General features: G+C 42.9%; 2 protein-coding genes across 6 annotated transcripts in view; one reads left to right on the top strand and one right to left on the bottom strand.

Moving 5' to 3' along the window:
* Positions 1–11,441, bottom strand: part of FAM185A (family with sequence similarity 185 member A) — a 59,409-nt gene extending 47,968 nt beyond the window's left edge. For all 3 annotated transcript variants that reach the window (XM_053258488.1, XM_053258490.1, XM_053258491.1), the window contains exons 1-4: positions 10,624–11,441; positions 9,759–9,868; positions 8,640–8,732; positions 1,349–1,487 (exon numbers count right to left, since the gene is read on the bottom strand). In XM_053258488.1, the coding sequence (XP_053114463.1) occupies positions 1,349–1,487; positions 8,640–8,732; positions 9,759–9,868; positions 10,624–11,104 (823 nt within the window). In that variant the 5' untranslated portion in view covers positions 11,105–11,441. The remainder of the gene's footprint in view (positions 1–1,348; positions 1,488–8,639; positions 8,733–9,758; positions 9,869–10,623) is intronic.
* A 114-nt stretch (positions 11,442–11,555) lies between these two features.
* The window catches only part of CCDC146 (coiled-coil domain containing 146), a 116,802-nt gene continuing 108,675 nt past the window's right edge, over positions 11,556–19,682 (top strand). For 2 of the 3 annotated variants that reach the window (XM_053251311.1, XM_053251308.1), the window contains exon 1: positions 11,659–11,781. The gene's annotated coding sequence lies outside the window, so the exon portion shown is untranslated. The other variant, XM_053251310.1, reaches the window with a different exon arrangement.

Here is a 19,682-nt window from a genome sequence, read left to right as displayed (position 1 = left end):
AATACAGGATAGTCAAATTAGTCATCTTCCTAAGACTAGATGAAAAGCACTGGATCAAAACATAAGATACTTGCCCAAGAATGGTAGAGACATTGGCAGTGATTGGCTGGAATGCACAGTGCCAGCCCAAAACATCAAGTAAAACATTTCCACAAATGCAGCATTATTACCAGAAGTCATAATGCCAGATGCCAAGAATCATTAACCCCACTGATTTCTGCAAAGATTTAAACCCAATTCATATGCATGACACAGTTCCCTCCCATGCCAACATTTCTTGGCCTCCATCCCACTTCCATCCCAGGAAGAGGGATGCTGCTGGCATGGAAAGAACAACCCCATGGCTGTGCCCACAACGGTTCCTAAAGCAGCTGCACTGAAGCACCATCACTGCAATAGTATATGAATTGGCCATTAACAGTTGTTCACAAAGAAAAGATGGGTATGCCACAAGAATTTCTTCTAACTCTTCACCAATTGTCAGTTTTCATCACAAGATCTCTTCTTGTGATATCTGCTTTTTATTTCACCATATTTTAAAATAGGAATATTTAATAAAATGCTATTTATTTTAAAGCCAGGTCTCATGCATGGTAACCTCATCTTATAATAGTGACTGCCAATATAATGGTTAATAATTTTGAGTATGGGTTATTTTAACATGGTGCCTGTCATTGGCTAATAAGGACACTGGCCTAACAACTATGTTTTCCCCTTTTTAATTGAAAGATGAGCAGAACTACTCAATTTCACTGTTAAATAAAACCAGCTACCAGCAGAGTGTAAGTAAAGATCTACAGAAACAGAAGGCTTCAATTTAACACCCTGAGAATACTTCTATAAAGCAGTCTTGGAAGAAAACTGATTAGCTGTGCCCAGCAGTTAGTCCATTGGCTCAAGAGATTCTTGCTTCATCTCAACTTGCTGCATTTTGTAAGTGTGAATGATGGAGATCCATTTCATACCTAAACACCTAAACTGTGATATCTACCTGACTCTGTAGTTCCTAACCAAACTAATCTCAAATTCTTGCCCCTTCAATAGTGTATCTCTCTTACAGTTCACTTAACCACCCTGTTGGATTGCACTTGCCTTTGAGACTAACTTCAGGACACCAGAAAGTGACCAAAGATCTTACAAAAGTCAGCTTTATGAATGAATAAAATGTTTTTAATTTTTAAAATCTAATTTGACATTCACCAAGAGATTAAAAAATGGGTGCAATATATTCTGCTTTATAAACACAGAAGGAACTCTGCTATGCATACAAAAGAATATTTTTCCTTAAAAAGGCATTGACTAAAAGAAATGTAGCTATAATTGTAGATGGAAACTCTTGTTATCTTACCATGAACATTCCCCAGGAGAATGTCACCAGATGCTGAAGAGAGAAATGAAGATTCTGCATAAAGATATTTGGTTTTTAAAAAACCATCTTCGGTAGAAATGTTAACTGATGACCCTTGTAGTTTTTCTATAGTCACACACTGTAAAAAGGGGGGGAAATCCAATAAAATAATATTGCAACTTTATGACCAGGCTTAACAAAAAAAAAAGCAGCATCAGTTCTTCATTACACACAAAATGATTTCCAGATACTGTGCACACAGAAGCCCTATTCACACAATATGTCCAACACATGCACAATAGTACACTTCTAATCTGTACACTGGATTTGAAGGGGCCTGTACCCCAAGTTCACTTTTTAAATGAACACACAGTCATTCACACAAAAGACACTCGCATGCACAATGTATTGAGCAAATATAGCTATTGAATGTCAGATATTAGCTAAAAGCTTCAGAACAAACCAAAAGATATACCTGCATACTCATCCGGAAATAAAAAATATATTATTAATAAAATGTTGGGACATTTTTTCTGCAACAGCAGAACTGACGCAGAACCAAAAGAGAGTTGTCCATATTTATTAAGTTTTAAGTTCACTTTTTCTTCACAAAAATGCACAAATCAGTGACCAAACAAAATGTATAAACATGATGAACCTGTTCCATAATTTCAGTGGGACTACCTGTGAGTAATTTAGTCTGGATGTCAGCCATTGTCTTTAAAGCAACAGTAAACCTCCAAGTTAATCATAACTACAATTAACATCAGTGCCAATGACAAAGAGGCCCCTTTTCAAAATGGTGATTCTCTTTATACTAAGCAAGGGGGGAGCAAGTAGCCCTTTTCAATCTCTGCACAACATCTCTCGACTGGTTGTTGCTGGTATCTACCTTGTGTCTCTTTATAGATGATGGGAACATAAGACAATATTGTCTTATTCTTTTTCATGTAGATGACTTTGTGAACTTTTTGTTAAAAAGTGGTATAAAATAGCAAAAATAATAATAGTACGTAATAGTTACAGCTACAGGAAGAGAGGAACATAAGAACAGCCCTGCTGGATCAGGCCCAAGGCCTATCTAGTCCAGCATCCTGGTTCACACAGTGGCCCATCTGATGGCAGGGACAAGTTACACAGTTTTGCTAGGAAATCAGCAATTTCACATTAGAGTACCCTCAGAACTCTTGGGTGGATGCCATTTGGCCCTGGTGATTTGTTAATTTTTAGTTTTTCAAGGCAGTTTAGAATATCCTCTCTCATCACCTCAAGATGGCCCAGTTCTTCAGCCTCCATGCCTGACAGGCTCAGTTCTGGAGTGAGTATATGGTCAGTATCCTCCACCATGAAGACAGACACAAAGAGGGATTTGTGCCTGAGCTGAAAGACTACATGGAGGCAGTATGATATTGCAGACAAACCCCAGTCATTTAGCCATGGTTAAGACTAACCAGTGTTACATCTGCACTAACCACATGTGGTTTGCTTGTGCAAGGAACTTGATTCCTGTATTCTTCTCACATGGCCACCAAACAGATGCATTTCCTGTGACTCCAAGTAATGCACCAGAAATCAGGTGCATTGATCTACAAAGTGTTGTTCAGTGGAGTTTTGTAAAGGGGGCAGACAACCTGACAACCCATGGTTTGTTGGGCCATGAACAAAACCCAATACCTATGAGCCCGTGTGCTCCCTCAATCCTTTCTTCCTTATTTCATGCATACTTTATACATCATTGTAACCCTGCTTTATACAAAATAAAATAAATTTCTTTATTTTCAAAAGCATTGCCTCCAGGTCTTTGCTCCTCTGCAGAGGTACCCTAATGTTGTCATGTCTCTGTCCAGACTGCGATCCATTTGTCATCCATCCAAATTTGGTTTTGAGGAAATTCCCCCAATTTGGTCCAAAAGCACAGATACACACATGTGGGTTATACATGGTGGTAACTGAGTCTCTGGGCTGGATTTTTCTGGTTCTGTTTGTTCTAGTGCTTTAGCCCCACATATTGCTCACCCATCAGCTGTAGCCTAATTTCTGGGATCATTTATCAAAATCCCCGGGAAATCTAGGCAGAATTTGCAGCAGAAGTCCAAGCTGCGTCTGCAAGGGAACTGTTGGTTTAGATCTCCAGGCTCATCTCCATCTGCTTGGCTCACTATCGCTGCCTGACTTACTTGATCCACTTCCCAGTTTGATTGCTCTCCGGATGGGGGTGGGTGGGGAAGGAGAAGGACTGTGTCCAAGGAACTGTCTGACATTTTGAGTTTGGCTTGTGCCAAGAACTGCAGGCAAAACAGTATTCTGCAAGATCTGTCGGAGGTGCTTGGGAACTCCATGTGGATCATTTGCCTCTGGCCCTAGAGCCAAGTCTCAACAGTATGCCCCTGACACCAGGATATATATTGTGCTTAATTGTTTCAGAGGTGTGATAAGGCAGAAAAAGTAAAGGAACAAGGATATCTATAGAAAGCCTAAAATCATGACTGCATACACTGTGCATGCCTGTGACGTTAGAATTACCCTAAAAATTAATTTATGTGGAAGGCTGTTTGGAGGAGGCGGCCAACAGAATAAAAGCATTCAGCCAAGTCTCCTGATTATCAGTGCAAATGGGGGCTCAAAACAGATGTGGGTGGAATCTGACAGTACATTCTTCTTCGTTTTTAAAAAGAAAAATGAAGAAAACATAGCAGGCAGAAAGAGAGAAAGTCACAATAATAAGAGTCCAATGATGTTTTATCAAAATGAGCAATTTCTACAGTCACCTAGACCTATCAACAAAAGGATTTAATGAATGCTTATATTTCTTATAAAAGTTAACTGTGTTCTACTCGGTCCACTTTGATTTATGTTGTAATAAGACATGCAGTATGCTTTTAATTTTCCAGCTCAATCCTTTTTTTATGTGCAAGGTTGCATCCCATCATGCCAAACTGATTTACAGCTTTGCATTAGTTCAGCTTACAATCTGCTCTGACAATTCAATGCTGTCATCGCTTTATAAAATAGAAGAAATGCATGATGTAATCCAATGGCTGCAGATTCTTCAGAAACATATGATACACAAATTACCTCACAGACGTAAGATGCTGCCAGATGCTCATCAAAATCCCACACCTCTTAACAGAATGCAACACCCTTCCTTCTATCATTGTTACACAAGACTCTAGCACCAATCAGACATTTTACTCTCAGTGCATGTATGGATACAAAATAAACTGAGTTCAGATCCTGGCACCATACCCACCCCCCCTATATTTGTATGTATAAAAGGAGTTTGGCGCTTACAGCCCTTGGTCAGGTGCACACACACCAGTAGGTACAATGTGATCAAAGGAAGGGGCACACTGCCTCAGGAAATGGCTCTTTAGGTTGGCCTCTCCTTATGGGGAGAAACAGTCCCAGGGAGCTTTTAATGTGCTCATTTGCTTTACAAGTGGCCTGATTTATCTCTCTCTGTTTCTAGAAATCTGCTCGAGTCACTGAAGTCTAAAGTGTCCTATTTCAGTGCCAGGGGAATTATAATGCAATGCTATAAACCTCCGGCAGTCTTGGTTCACATTGGAAACATGGACAGAGCCTTAACTGTAATGATGACTGCAGCAGATGGAACAAAATTGTCATAAAAGCCCACATAACAGATATAATGCAGGCTGATTGCTTGCAGAAATTAGCCTTGGAGAAAGCAAGCTGAACCTCTCACTCTAAAAAAGTTGGCTGCCATGCTATTGTGCTTGGAGGATAAATGCTATATGCTGGGTTGGATGCTTAATTCCACAGCTGTAAATCCACAGTAATTCTACCGGTTTCAATCAGTAGACTTACATATGTAACACCAAATATGGTGTGACCCAACAGAATTGCAGGATAGGTTTATTATATGATATGCTATAAATTTCAATTGTTTCTATGCATTTCTATTGCTCCAAAAGAACATCCCTTCAAAAAAATAATCACTACCATACACATCGGAGCCATAAACAAAGGGTGAAAGTAGAGGCTATGCTCAACGCGGGGTTGCTGCTAGCTTCCCACTGTTCCTCCAATGTCATGACATCACGTGCATTTACACGCACACCTCTTGCTTCAACAACATTGGTTACTGTCAAGGAAGCAATGCTAATAAGCTTGCCTTACTCTTATGGGGACAAATGTTTGGCTGCAGCCCCATGCCAAGAGCAAGGTCCAGCTCTGCCCTCAGATTACTATCTATCTATCTATCTATCTATCTATCTATCTATCTATCTATCTAATTCTCTAAGGCATATCCATGGCTAATCCTGTGTGTGGTAGCTCTTGTGAGAGTTTGTGAGCAAAAGTACCTGATTGGGAAGTGGGGATTCCATATGCATACAGGGAAGAGGAGCCTGTGATGGTTAAGATCAGTTGGAATGCAACTGTTACTGGTCAGAAGATGTTCTTGATTGTAGAGGAGAGGAATATATATAGAAAGATAGATAGATAGATAGATAGATAGATAGATAGATAGATAGATAGATAGGATAGATATACATATACATAAATACACACATATACACACAGACACACCATGATAGTGGGCAGGGGTCTGCGAAAAGAGGGTTGGTGAGGGAAGAAAGAGCTCCTTCAGGAGAAAGAGGGTGCCATTGTGTGAATTAGATGAGGAAACCAGATGAACAAGATCTGTTAACTCAGGAAGGAAGTGGGGGGAGAGAGAGAGGAAGAAGGGAGGGGAAGACAGACAGAGTGGGAAAGCAAGTGGAGGAGAGAGAAAGGGAGGGGAATAGAGAAAGAAGGAAAGGTGAGAGATGGGCCTAAGCCTGTCAGCAGCCTGAGGGGAATGAGAGGCCATGGCAGTGGCGACAGCGGGGAAGGGCCTGGTCAACTCTGCTGCTGCTCCTGTGGGGAGGAGCAGGAGTGTGGCTCGGGTGAGGAGGTCTCTGGGGATAGGAGGCTGCAGCTTGGCCAATAGGTGCCAGCAACGCTGCAGCCACAATCAAGAGGGCTGAGGGGGATGGAGGAGTGACCAAGAGGGGTTAGGGGGATGGAAGCAAATGGATAGAGGAGGCAGCACAGGAGTGCGGCTCAGGTGAAGGTGGAAAGATCTCTGGGGTGAGAGGGGCTGCAGCAGGAGGTGAGGGGAGCAATCAAGTACTAACGCACAGATATTCTGTGTGGGTTAAGCTAGTCTATATATAATTCTCTTAGATGTACCCATAGCTAGTCCCATGCGTGGCAACTCTTGTGAGAGTTCATGAGCGAGGGGAGGGGAAGAGGAAAGCGACAGCAGAGAAGATAAGGCCAACAGCCATGTGGCCAGGCCAGCTAGTGGACAGGGAGAGAAAGTGGCGGCCAGGCCAGCTGGAGAGAAAGAGGGAGGGGGACTGAGAATGAGGGCGCAGATGCAGAGGTGCAGATGCTGTGCGCCCAGTCCAGCTAGTTTCTATATAGGCCTCTCCTATTTGCATTTAGATGTTCTTATATTTGAACACCAAAGCACAAGCAATGTAAACCAGCTCCTCTGCAGTGTTACCCACATTATTTCCATTGCCCTGCCTACTACCAGATTGCCTTCAATGGCTTTTCTATACTGCTGTATAATAACATCATTTGGGGAATTTAGTGAGCGTGTACAACTGTTACTGACAACAATCAATCCATAAACCCAGTCAGCATGCAACAGAAGGGGAAACAGAGGGACTAGCTCTGAATGTCCAACCCCAATTGGGGGTTTAGACCAGAATCCTGTTGCAACCGGATGTAGCCCTACAGTTGCAAGCACTGACCTATTAGAATACTGCTAAAACCATTTTGATACACTAAAATTGATTTATGCAGCATGCACCTAAGTATGCTTAAGAGCCACTGAGTTTGTTGGGATATACTCCTTAATAGGTGGACTAAGGTTTACAGCCTTAGGTTGCAATTATCTCTGGTGGGTTGCAATTTTTATTTTCTAGAAATAAAATGTTATTTTCTGCTTGCATGCAGAAGGGTCCAGGTTTCCTCCTGGCATCTCCAAGATAGGGCTGAGGGAGACCCCTACCTGCAAACTTGGAGAAACCGCTGCCAGCCTGTGTAGACAATACTGAGCTAGATGAACCAAGGGCCTAACTCGGTAGAAGGCAGCTTCCTATGTTCCTAACCAACTTTGACTAAGGTTGTGTAACTTCCTATATAGTCACTTAAGATTCTTGCAGGCAGCACAATAACCCTGCTTCTCGACACCACTGCACTTTATGGTTTTAACTGAGACTAGATTACAGCTATTGAGTACAAATGTTGTTGTTGTTGTTGACCTAACTATGAGATATATAGAGATAGAGATATATGTTGTGCAACAGTAAACTCTTATTCCAGTATGTCCTAAACACAATCAGATGAAACAAAGGTATTAATCAGAGATTGCACATCATGTTCATCTTAAATAGTTCCCAAAGAACACCCTGGAACAATTATTTCTGCCAGCAATCAACTATGCACAGTTGTTGTATTGTTCTCTTCTTGCAGACTTTGAATTGATGGCAAAGTTCTCAGCTGTCCACTTATGGGATATTTATTACCTCTTGGTGCTGCTAGTCGTCACAAAACATATCCCTACATGAAATGTTCTGCTTTACACTACCCAAAGAGCAAACAAACAAGGCCAAGATGCCATCTTCTGGAAAACACCCAGTACTTCAACTTTAACTTTCTAACTAGAAATTCACACTGTCTCAGAGAGCTGATCCCCACTTCCACAAAACAAATGAATTAGACACATCTTTTCATGCTCTGGAATATACAACATTGATAATTAGAATTTAAAATCCACTGTATGCCATCTTGTCCATGAACATTTTTGGAGCAGCACCAACTCCAATTGAAGAAGCTTTAAAAGAAAATCATGTACAGTTGTGAAGTAGTGAAAATAATGTGCCAATTTTAGAGACAAAGAAGAGAAGCACGAAAAGATCAAGTTCAGTTCACTGCAAGTTTCTGTGTATGTGTTTTCCATCTCTCTCCCCCTAGCAGATGTTGTCTACTGTTAACAACTGTGAAACAAGCAGAAATGCAACAGCTGCAGATTTTCCCAGCAGAAAGAGACAATTATCAGCAGTGCTATGACAGCTGAATATCTCCCTGTCATGCCTTAGTTAAGAAAGATGGTGGGGCCTCAGCCACATGAAAAATTAAAAATAAAGACAAATACTCAGAAATAAAATAATTATTCTTACGAATGAACTACAAGGGTGTTTTTGCAGCTTGTGTAACTGTGCTTATCCAATTGTGCCACATCACTGAATATTTTTGTAAGAAAATTGCTTACACTTTCTTGTGACACATGTATGTCCGCATTTCCCTGAAGAGTTCCCAAGCAGATCACTTTCCCTCCTTTAGACTGAAGGTCAATTTTCTGACTCTAGAACATAATTTTAAACAAATTAAAAGAACATACTTTCTTGTGCTTCCATATATGCTGTACACAATAAAACAGAATGGGTCTAAGTTCTTGAATTCTATTGCATCTCTCAGCAACCATTCTGGAAAATGACATAATATCTGCTTAACAGACAGAAACCCAGCAGGCAAAGGTTCCCCACTACTACATCTGAATGCCAGAAAAAGTTCTATCAGCTGAATTTCTGCAGCTGTTAATGCCTTCCTGCACAAAATGGCAACAAACTCAGCAGATATTTGAGAATGCAGATAACTGAAATCCTCTGTTGTACTGTGATTTTCAGAAGACCTTAACTCAATGGGAAAATAAGAAACGAGCCCAATGAATTAAGGTGAGTATGTACTGTAATTTGTGATGGAGCTGAGGGAAAATGGCGTTTTAGCGATGATATGCTCCAGAGGCGTAGCCATGTTGGAGTGAGCCTTGCGACAGGAAGTGAAGATGCCCCCCTCTTCAGAGAGGAGCGAGGGGGAAAGCAAAAAATCTGTCACTCAGCTGGGGGCCCCACTCCCTCAGGGGCCCATGGACATTCCCACCACCATCTTGTTCACCTGTCGCTATGATCCTGGGCAGGTCATGAACTGGAGTCAATGGCAACAGGTGCCAAAACAAGACATCAAAACATCTTGCAGAAATAAGAGTTAGGTCGCTATTGGTGGTTTCTGAAGGACAACAGCATTCAGTGCTCAAAATTAGATTTACCATGTACATTTCCAGTTATTTAAGAGTAGTTTTCAAATCACATTTAAAAAAATCTCTTTCCTGACAATGGAAATTTTTCAATCAGTATCCTAAACAGAATGGATTTCTAAGTCTAGCCTATTCGTTTAATAACTTCCATATTGTAATCAATATATTGGATTTAAAATCATCCACTACTTCATACGCAAGAAGTATTCACACTAAAAAACGGGATCGTACTAAGGTTAATGATACATCATTCCTAAAATAAGAAAAACGATGTTTAAGAAAATGTCTTATCAGTACCTTTATTGACTGCAAGATGCTAGTTCCCTTCTCTGTTTCTATTCTGCATCTATCACAATCCATTTTCTCAATCTTCACGCAGCCATTCCCCGATGTCTTGATATCCAAGTCTAAAATAATTTAAAATTCCAAACAATCAAAAGTTTGATCAAATTATGTATTTGATAATTTACTGGGAATCACATGCCCATTTCTAAATTCCCATTAAATGGGTATGTCACAAACCAATATCTGAACATACTACAAGAATGTTAAAGGACACCCACCTCACATCCACTTTTTAGGATAAGGAGTACTTAAATCACACCCAGAAGGCTCAATCTAGTGAGCCAATTTATTATTGTTGTTGTTACATCTATATGCCACACTTACTTGAAGGAACTCAGGGCATGAAATTCATGACATTACTCCATTCTCTTCCTAAAACACTATTATGCGTTAGTAATTGTGATAGTGATAGATAGTAATTGGCCAAAAATCACAAACTGAGCTTCATGGCTGAACAGAATCTGAAAGCCAAGCCAAAGACACTCTTTTTGCTACATCACAGAAATCCGACACTCTCAGGAATTGAGAAGTAGGTTCCTGGGCCTGGACAGCAGCCATCTACAGTAGGTGAGAGAGAAACTCAGCTTACTAGAACTGCCAGGATTCAGGAATAGAAGTATTTCTAGTTTTGCCTAGATATCACTGAACCACAGCTGAGAACAGGAACATTTGGACCTGGCAGTAGAAGCCTTTCAGTTGCAATGGTGGACATTATACCTACTGCCGCCATCCTAAATGCACACAGAAGCACATGGTTAACTAGATGTCACTGTATTGCTGCATCAACATACATTTTTTAACCAGTTATGGCACATACCAAATTTAATGGGGATCCTCACATCCACAGAAGCCATACTGTCCAGATCATCTGAGATTACAGCCATTTCCTTTAGCACCTCATCATATTTCACACACAAATTATCCAGGTCCGCACTATAATGAGGGTTGGTGGTGTTCAGCCCACTCATTGTAACAAATACCCTGTCAGCACTGGGGTACTTGTGTGGGTCCAGGGGGCACACAGAGACATGGCAAGGGAGCCGCACCTTCAGTTGACCAAAGGGGTTGACAATCAGGGTCCACTCCTTCAGGGGTTTAGTACTCTTCTGCTTGCTTTCATCAGGGTCAGCTGAGCCCCTGCTGAGACTACACGGACTGGTCGTGAAGAAGCTCGGCTGCAAGCAGCTGCCTCCCCTCGATTCTCGCCCAAGAGTCCCTCCAGCTTTCAACAACCCATGCCAGTCCCCTGCTGTTGTTTTCGCTGCCCGGTACCACCATCTTGACAAGAGCGGCCGCATCTTGCCCAGTCTTGACTACACCACTGATGCTGCTTTTGTATTCTTTTATGAACAGAGACAGGGGATGCTCTATAATATAAAGGGTGCCTCCCAAAAGAATGCAAAGAGAGATATTGAACTCTAGGCTCAAGACTGGTCATGTGATCGTCTCCCCCAGAATTCTGTAGAACGGGAGGTCACTATGTTACGGGGCCCATTTACCCCCCTCTACAAACCCATCCTCTTAAGTTTCAAAAACGAGGGGAACTGCACAAGAACCAGTGAACTGTACAAACACTGATGGCAACTTGCGTAACACCGCCCAGACGTCCCTGTCTCGCAGAAATGGCTGCTGGGAATTGTGGTTTTCTAACTTTATAGGCGCACATGGCAAGCCTGAAATTTAAACTACAATTCCCAGAAAGCTGAGCGTTATATGAGCTTTAGCCAATGAACAGCCAAGAAGGGCGGATGTTTTGCTGCTGTACAGGATGGGATGGAACTCTGTGTTGTCCAATCAGAGGAGAGGAGAGTGGTCTGAGTAACTGGATGGGGGCGGTTTCTAAAACGTAAGTTGGTTTCCATGGGAACGGAAGACGCTGATGGGAGGGTTGGTTAATATCCTCCTGGAGCCTCCCAGACAGCAAAGGGGGCTCCGGAGGGAATAAGGCACGCCGGAAAGCAACCTGGTAACGGGGGTAAGATGAACTATAGCAGACAGCAGTAGTCGCTTATCTCAGCAAAGCTGCGTTTTGCAGTGGAGGTTTCTGGCTAGTGGGAAAGACGTGGTGGTGGAGATGGAGGAGGAGGAATATTCTTTCCGTGGGATTTAATGGAGGATTTAATATTGGGGAAGGCCCCCCCCGTGGGTAACAAAGTTATCTTAACCACTAGTATTTTGAAGCCCGTTAAAATAACGGGCGCTAGTAGCCTTTCTTTCTTTCTTTCTTTCTTTCTCTTTCTTTTTTCTTTCTTTCTTTCCTTCTCCCTCCCTCTCGCCCTCCTTTCCTTCTTTTTCTCTTTTTCTCTCTCTCTCTCCCTCTTTCCTGCCTTCCTTCTCTCTCCCTCTCTCTCCTTTTCTTCCTTCCCCCTCTTCTCCCTCCCTTCTTTTTTCTCTCTTTCTTTTTCCCTTTTTCCTTCCTTCCTTCTCTTTCTCCCTCTCTCTCCATTCCTTTCTTCCTTCTCCCTCCCTCTCGTCCTCCTTTCCTTCCTTTTTTCCTCTCTCTCCCTCTTTCCTGCCTTCCTTCTCTCTCCCTCTCCCTCCTTTTCTTCCTTCCCCCTCTTCTCCCTCCTTTTTTTTCTTTCTCTTTCCCTCTTTCCTTGCTTCCTTCTCTCTCTCTCTTTCTCCCTCTCTCTCCATTCCTTCCTTCACACCCAGCACAGTAGAAGCGGTGGACCCGCCTCGCCTCGCCGCCCCGCTCTCCCTAGCTTGCCCCCGACACCCTCACTTTCTGCCCTTATCCTTGCCGTACATGTGCCCGGCTACCTGATGAGAAAGCCATGCGCAACCGCTAAAGAGTCGCCCTGTCCCTTCACCCGCTTCTTCCTCTTCGACCTCTCCCACCATCGCCGCTGCAGCGCCTGGCAGCGCGTCTCCCTGGACGGCCCGGGGAAGGCGCTCAGCCTCGCCGCTGCTCGTCGCACAGCGCGGGGGCTCGGTGGCCATTTCCTGGGGCGGTCTCCGCGGCGGCTCCCACGGCCTCCCCATCTTCAAGGACCCCAGGTGCTGCCGTCAGCTGTCTGCTGTCCTGGCAGGGCCCGCGGCTCCATCGCGCACCCCCAGCCGCCCCCCACCTCTGGGAGCGAAACTGCTCCTTCGTTGGCTCTGACGCTCGGCTCGCTGGCTGACTAAGCGGCTGCCAGCTCGCCTCCTCCTCCGGCTTCTCCCCACCGGGTTCCCAGCTCCTTTTCGGCTTTTGCTGCTGGTGAACTGCAGGCAGCAGCGAGTCTGCTCTGGTTGGGGGTGAGATTTTTGCGGGACCCGGACGGAGTCCTCGGGGGCGGGCTGGGCATTGGTGGCCATGAAGGGGAATGGGGCGGGGGTCGCCGGTTGGTCGCAGGGGCCGGGGGTTGCATGGCCGGGGGTCGCATGCCCGCCGGTGCTGGCTAACGGGTTTCCCCCTCTCGCAAGCGGAGCATGTGTTTCAATGTGGCTGTGTGTGTTTTTAAGTGTTGGAAGTGTCTGTGCTGCAGTCCAACATGGCCGCCTGGTCCCGGCGGTCGTGTCTCCCTCGGCGTGTTCTGGGCATGCGCCCCGCGCATGCCCAGAACAGCCGAGGGAGACTCGGACGCACGCCAGGCATTTGACACGGATGCACACCAGGGATTTTATTACAGAGGATATGTGGAGGCGGGAGAAAGGAAGGTTGCTGGGCACCCTTTCATCACTCTTGACCTCAAACCGAATTGAGATCCTCCTTCACCACCAGTAGCATTTGGTAGTGACGTTGAATTGCCCTGAGACGGAAGTGGGATTAAAAAGTAATAGTTAACATTCAGATTTTTTCTTTTCCATCCAGGGAGTTACTGATAAAGATAGCTTTTGGATCCTCCCTGCCCCAAACCCTTATTTATTTATTTATTTATTTATTGTTAAATTTATATACCACCTTTCATTAAAACAATCCCAAGGAAGTTTACAGCAAAAATTTAAACACAAGTTGGTAAAAAAGACACAATTAAAATATTAAGTGAAAAATATTAAACAAATCTGATTAAAAATTTAAAACAAAAGCATGAAAGCAATACAGAGTATAAAGAGCAGCAGCAGAGAATCAAATAAATGCCTGGGCAAAAAGCCAAGATTTTACACTCTTTCTAAAAGCTGTGATGGAGACCGAGGCGCGAATAGCCACCGGGAGAGCATTCCAGAGTCCGGGGGCAGCAACAGAGAAGGCCCTGTCCCGCGTGCACGACAACCGAGCCTCCCTCATATTGGGCACATTAGAATATTACATGGAACCAAGAAGACAAGGATTGAAGAATAGAACAATATCGGACCTCTGAAAAGTATAAGCATGCATATGTATTCAGTACTTGGTTTGGGCCCCTTTTGCAGCAATTACTGCCTCAATGCGGCGTGGCATGGATGCTATCAGCCTGTGGCACTGATGAGGTATTATGGAAGACCAGGATGCTTCATTAGCGGCCTTGAGCAATTCTGCATTGTTTGGTCTCATGTCTCTCATCCTTCTCTTGGCAATGCCCCATAGATTCTCTATGAGGTCAGGTCAGGCGAGTTTGCTGGCCAATCAAGCACAGTACACTGTATACTTTTCAGAGGTCCGATATTGTTCTATTCTTCAATCCTTGTCTTCTTGGTTCCATGTAATATTCTAATTTTCTGAGATTGTGGATTTGAGGTTTTCATGAGCTGTACACCATGATCATCACAATTATAACAAATTAAGGCTTGACTTATCTCGCTTTGCATGTAATGCGTCTGTCTCATATATCAGTTTCACCTTTTAATTTGCATTACTGAAATTAATGGACTTTTGCACGATATTCTAATTTTCCGAGTTTCACCTGTATAATTTGCATTCATTTCCTTTGGAGAAAATAAAAAGCAGATGCCTGTTAGATTCTCAGCTTCAAAATTCACACCCAAAGCAGGTAGTGTCATATTTTAGTATATTATGTTAAATCAGGACTTGACAAATCCCAGGCACCATGGAGTCATGATGCCTAGAAATTTAACCGTGGCACCTAGACTAGGATATTTAGAGTAGTGTTGTTTAATAACATCTTTAAGTACTGTTAAAGCAGCCCTGTTTCTGTTCTAAGTATGTTACTTGTAAAGAGGATAATGAGAAGAAGCCCATTTACCCCATGCCCTCTCAGTGATTGTCACTAAATCTGGTGATTTTGCCATGCCTTTTGTCTGGCACCTAAATTTTCGGGCTGGCCCCTATATCCGGAAAAAAATTGTCAAGGCCTGTGTTAAATAATCTACTAGCATCTTTGTAATTAAGGTTTGGTTTCTTTCAAAACAGATTTACATTACAAATTACTTTTTAAACAGGCCACAGTTCCTGACTTGTATTATGTACAGTTTTGCTTCAATGCAGATTTGTACCACCAGATGGCAGTAACTGCATAGACAATTGAATGCAGTGGCCTCTTTGGTGAGTTTGTATACACAAAACGGCCTTCTAACTGGTGAAGTGCCACTGATACAGACTATCTTTCACATATTTCTTGTGCATGGTTTTTTGAGCCAACATGCTGAATGCAATGTAAAAGCTGGTTTCTCTTGGCATTTCTAGTCCTAATACACATTCTCCATGCTCTGAGGAGATGAGATATATTCTTATCAGCTACTCTTCTTTTGGCACTGGAATGGAAGGTATAGTTTCTGTTCTACACCACAGAATATATAATCTCTTCCCACTCCTTTCCAGCATTGCTTTTTCAGTACTCTAGGATACCTATGAAACTGTCTTATACTGAGTCATTGATTCATTTAGTTCAGGGGTGTACAATTTAGCAGGAGATTTAACAAATGTTTAACCTTTCCCCAACCCCACCACCCTAGCATGCACAGCAGCACCCTTAGCAAGCGTAGACGCACAGGCTCAACTAGAGCAACTTCAGCTACATTTTGACTGTGTATACCTTGCAATGCAGATTGCCGAGCAGTGAGTGAAGCACAAGTTAATCTCAAGGCCAGACATGGAGCTCAGCTCATCACAGCAATCACCAATAAATATTTTTTACACACACACAGAGCTGCCACTGTCAATTTCGTACCACAACACTATCTCACAAACAAAACAAACCACAACTCAAGGAAGGAAGGCACCCAAGTTCTGCCTTTGTCAATCTGAGATCCAGCAAAACCAGATAGTTATAGCAGCAGTTACACAGCCTATTTTACTCAGTGCTGAGAAAAGAAAACCACAAAATCAAACTTTCCTTCCTCCTCTTCTGATGTATCCTCTTCAGGCACAGTATAAGAGCTCCCAGTACCTCCCTGTCTCTTTTGAAAACATTTTGAAATTCCATCATTTTACATAACCCACTTTCCTCCTCCCTCCCCGGGCCAATGGGGACACAGTTGCCCATGACAACACTTGATTTGTATGATAGCAAGCCAACCAAAGTGCAAGGAGATTGCAAGCCAGTCACAAGCCAGTGACAGAAAACCAAGCAGCAAGGGAAAAATGCCTCCAAAATGGTGCTCGAAAGGGGCTTGTTTTGTTCTGAGCTCAAAACAGGCCCTTTATTTAGAGAGTGTTCTATTTCGAGCCTGAAACATCCCTAGTAATAGCCGTTGGGGGCATTGTCCCACTTCCCTTCTGCTCGCTTATTCTTTTTTTAAAAAATAACTTACTTTTTATTCTGTCAATAATATAGAAAAAGGAGAGTGGGTGAAGGTTACCACAGATGAACCTCTACAATCTGTCCCATCTGTTAACCATTGGCACTTTTTATAAAGCCAGGAATAGGTAACTGTTGCAGTTAAAAGAAAGATTACACTCCAAGTCAGAAACATCAGACTGCATGTTGACCTACATCTCAGAGCTCCACAGGGACCTATTTGTTGGAACCATTATCTCACTGACATTAGCTGTGTTCAGCTCTTGTTAAGCACACTATAGCTCAAGCCTGCGCAACTTTGAGGCTGCTTAATTTTGAGCTTGCAGCTGTTGATGGACTACAACTCCAAGCATCCATGCCTATTAACTACTTTGGCTGAGGATGATGGGAGTTATAGTCTAACAGCAGCTGGAAGGCTGAAGGTTTGCACACCTGCATAGCTGTAGGGCAGACAGGTGTGTCCCAATTCTGCAGGCAAACATGTTCATGTGGAACCCAGAGTCTTGGGGCATACTGGACAGAAAAGCTTTATCTCTATTAGCTCTGATCGCTGCACGGTACCTTCATGTTCACAAGCAGTATACTGATGAAGACTACTGTAGATGCTTGAAACAAATAACAGAAAAGAGCTGTGCCTTCATGCCCTCTTGTAAATATCCCAGAAAGATTTCCTTCACCAAGGCTGGAAACTGAAACTTAGAGTAAATGGAAGAGTGCTGTTATGATTTGGTGGCTGTCTTACCATTATTAATGGTTCTTGCACAAGTATGCTCATCCTTTCACTACCATAAATAGTTCCTTAGCAGCATATAAAGGTTCAGGCTCTTACCCACATTTTCTTTTTATATCTAACTGGCTCAGACATGTTTCGAATTTGAGCTTAAATCGTTCCTAAAAAAGAACATCTTTATTTATTTTTATTTAATATATACTACCCAATGTTTGGAATCTAACATTTCTTTGCTTTCAGTATAAGAATGATGGTGCTTTAAATATTTATAGGAACTTCAGATGCTTTTACTTTCTTTGACAGCAATTTTGGAACGGACCAGCTGAGGAGAATTTTATGGGACTTTTTTTTTTTAAACAAATCATGCCCAACTCGAGCAATGCAGAGGACGATAACATGGCATGAATGCTTGCCACTGGTAGCTTGAAAAAGTGTTATGCTCCACTTGTATTTTTCCATAATTCCATTTCAAAACAGACAGTTTGAAAACTTAAATGGGCTCCATAAGTGCACACCATCACTTTGATTTCCATTTATCTTGGTAACCATTTTGGTAACTGGACTTTTTCATACTGAGCAATGCTGTCAAAAGAGTGGTGAAGACTCTTTTTTTCATCTGCTTCTGATTGACAGGCTTCAGAAAATTAGTACTGAGTACTCCCATTGAAATTAATGGGACGTATAGACTTGTCTCATGAATTTCAATAAAACTGCTTATGAGTATCTTAGTGTGGATGTCAACTAGTGCCTGTGTCTCCCTAACTGTAACACCTACATTTGTGTTTGTATGTTTATATGTATATACATAAATACAGACAAATTTAAGTGTTACAGTTATGAGATGGGCTGTTCCAGTCACTGACATGTCTAGACTAAGTTACTCATGAGCTGTCTTAGTGAACTTAATGGGGCTATCAATTTCAGTTGGAGTACTCATGAGTAACTTAGTCTGGATGTAAGCTAGTGACAGGAGTATCCTGTCTCATAACTGTAATATTTAAGTGTACATGTGTCTGTACAAACACACACACACACACACACACACACACACACACACACTCTAAACATCTGTATGGGGTTACCTGAGCTGGAGGTTTGCAGCAGACATGATACACGTGTTTAAAAAAAGATGGGGAACCCCTGCCTTAGCCCCATCATAGAACTGTAGTTCCCAAGAAAATGGAATGACTATATAGTGTGGCTATGCACATAAAATACTACTGTTTGGGATTTTCATTAAATAAACATGTTCTGATCAGAACTAATCTTCCTACTTTCCTTTCTCTATCCCTACAACTTGACTAAACTTGGTTCAAATCAGTTAGACAGTTCACGAGTTAGCCTACTTGTACCACAAATGTTTGCGGGTCCACCATCATGAATTGGCTACAACTGTATCCAATTTGGTTCATATTGGTCCAGGCATTGTGTATCATGCCCTCGAGCTCTGACAGCGAGGAGGAAGGGGAAGCTGTCAACTTTCCTGCCGATTCAGGAGTGTCTGAGGGGCAGAGCCCGGCTGTCAGGATTCATGAAACGGCTGTGGTGGATCCAACTAATGATTTAGAGCAGGCACGGCAACCTGAGTCAGCAGAAGGCGTGGGGGACCAATCGGAACTATGCAATGAAACACTGACACCACAACAACACAGGTGCACTAAACGCTAAACGCAATTAGAATCTATTAGAAGAAGCAAACACCTCTTGCTGAAGGCTGATAAGCTGTGAATTATTGCCGGCTAGGAGCTATCGGCTTCCACTATAAATCCTGTCACCAGCCGTCTACTCCTTGCTGAAAAACAACGTACGTCATTCAGTCGACAGTGTTCAGCCAAGCCGTGAACTTCCCTGGCATTTGGCCAGACCTTGACATTGTGAAGTTGACACAAACAAATGGATGGGGACACGGGGACACACACACACACTGCTAGGTGATCTCATAAGCTTATTTTTCTTAAAGAAAGTACAGGCAGACCTTGATATCCGCAGTTGGGTAAAAGACACCTAACTTCGGCATACATGGAAAAGTGGGGGGGACATGCCACGGAGGTAATCTCTGGCTGCCATTTTGTGTTTAAGAGCCTCAAAATGGCTATGTTTTTATATATATATATATATTTTAAAACCCACAGCAGTTTTTGGGGCACAGCACAACTCAGGTGAGCACTGTGGTAGGGAGCCTCCCCTCACATTCCCACCCCCCACAAACTGGTTGATTTTAGGTCATTTTCAGTTATTTTCTCAACGACTGGGAACCTAACCCGCACGATCTCATAGCCCCAATGACTCAATATTAACTGTTTCTGTATCCGCTGTTGCAGCTGGGAATGGAACACCTGCAAATATCGAGGTGCCCCTGTAGGCTAAAAATGACATAGTTTGCTAGCGCTTTGCAAAAACAAAATTCTTGTTCCAGCCTTGTAATGCTGCACTGCATGTAATGCTTTGTAATGCTGCACTTTTGGATTGGGAATGGAAGCCAAAAGAGTGCTAAGCCCACAAGATCCCGCCTCCCCACTCCCTTTTCCTCTCTGCTCAGATGCAGAG

The sequence above is a fragment of the Hemicordylus capensis genome, chromosome 5 (assembly GCF_027244095.1).
Source record: "Hemicordylus capensis ecotype Gifberg chromosome 5, rHemCap1.1.pri, whole genome shotgun sequence".
Classification (NCBI taxonomy): domain Eukaryota; kingdom Metazoa; phylum Chordata; class Lepidosauria; order Squamata; family Cordylidae; genus Hemicordylus; species Hemicordylus capensis.
This window is presented reverse-complemented; position numbering and strand designations above follow the sequence as displayed.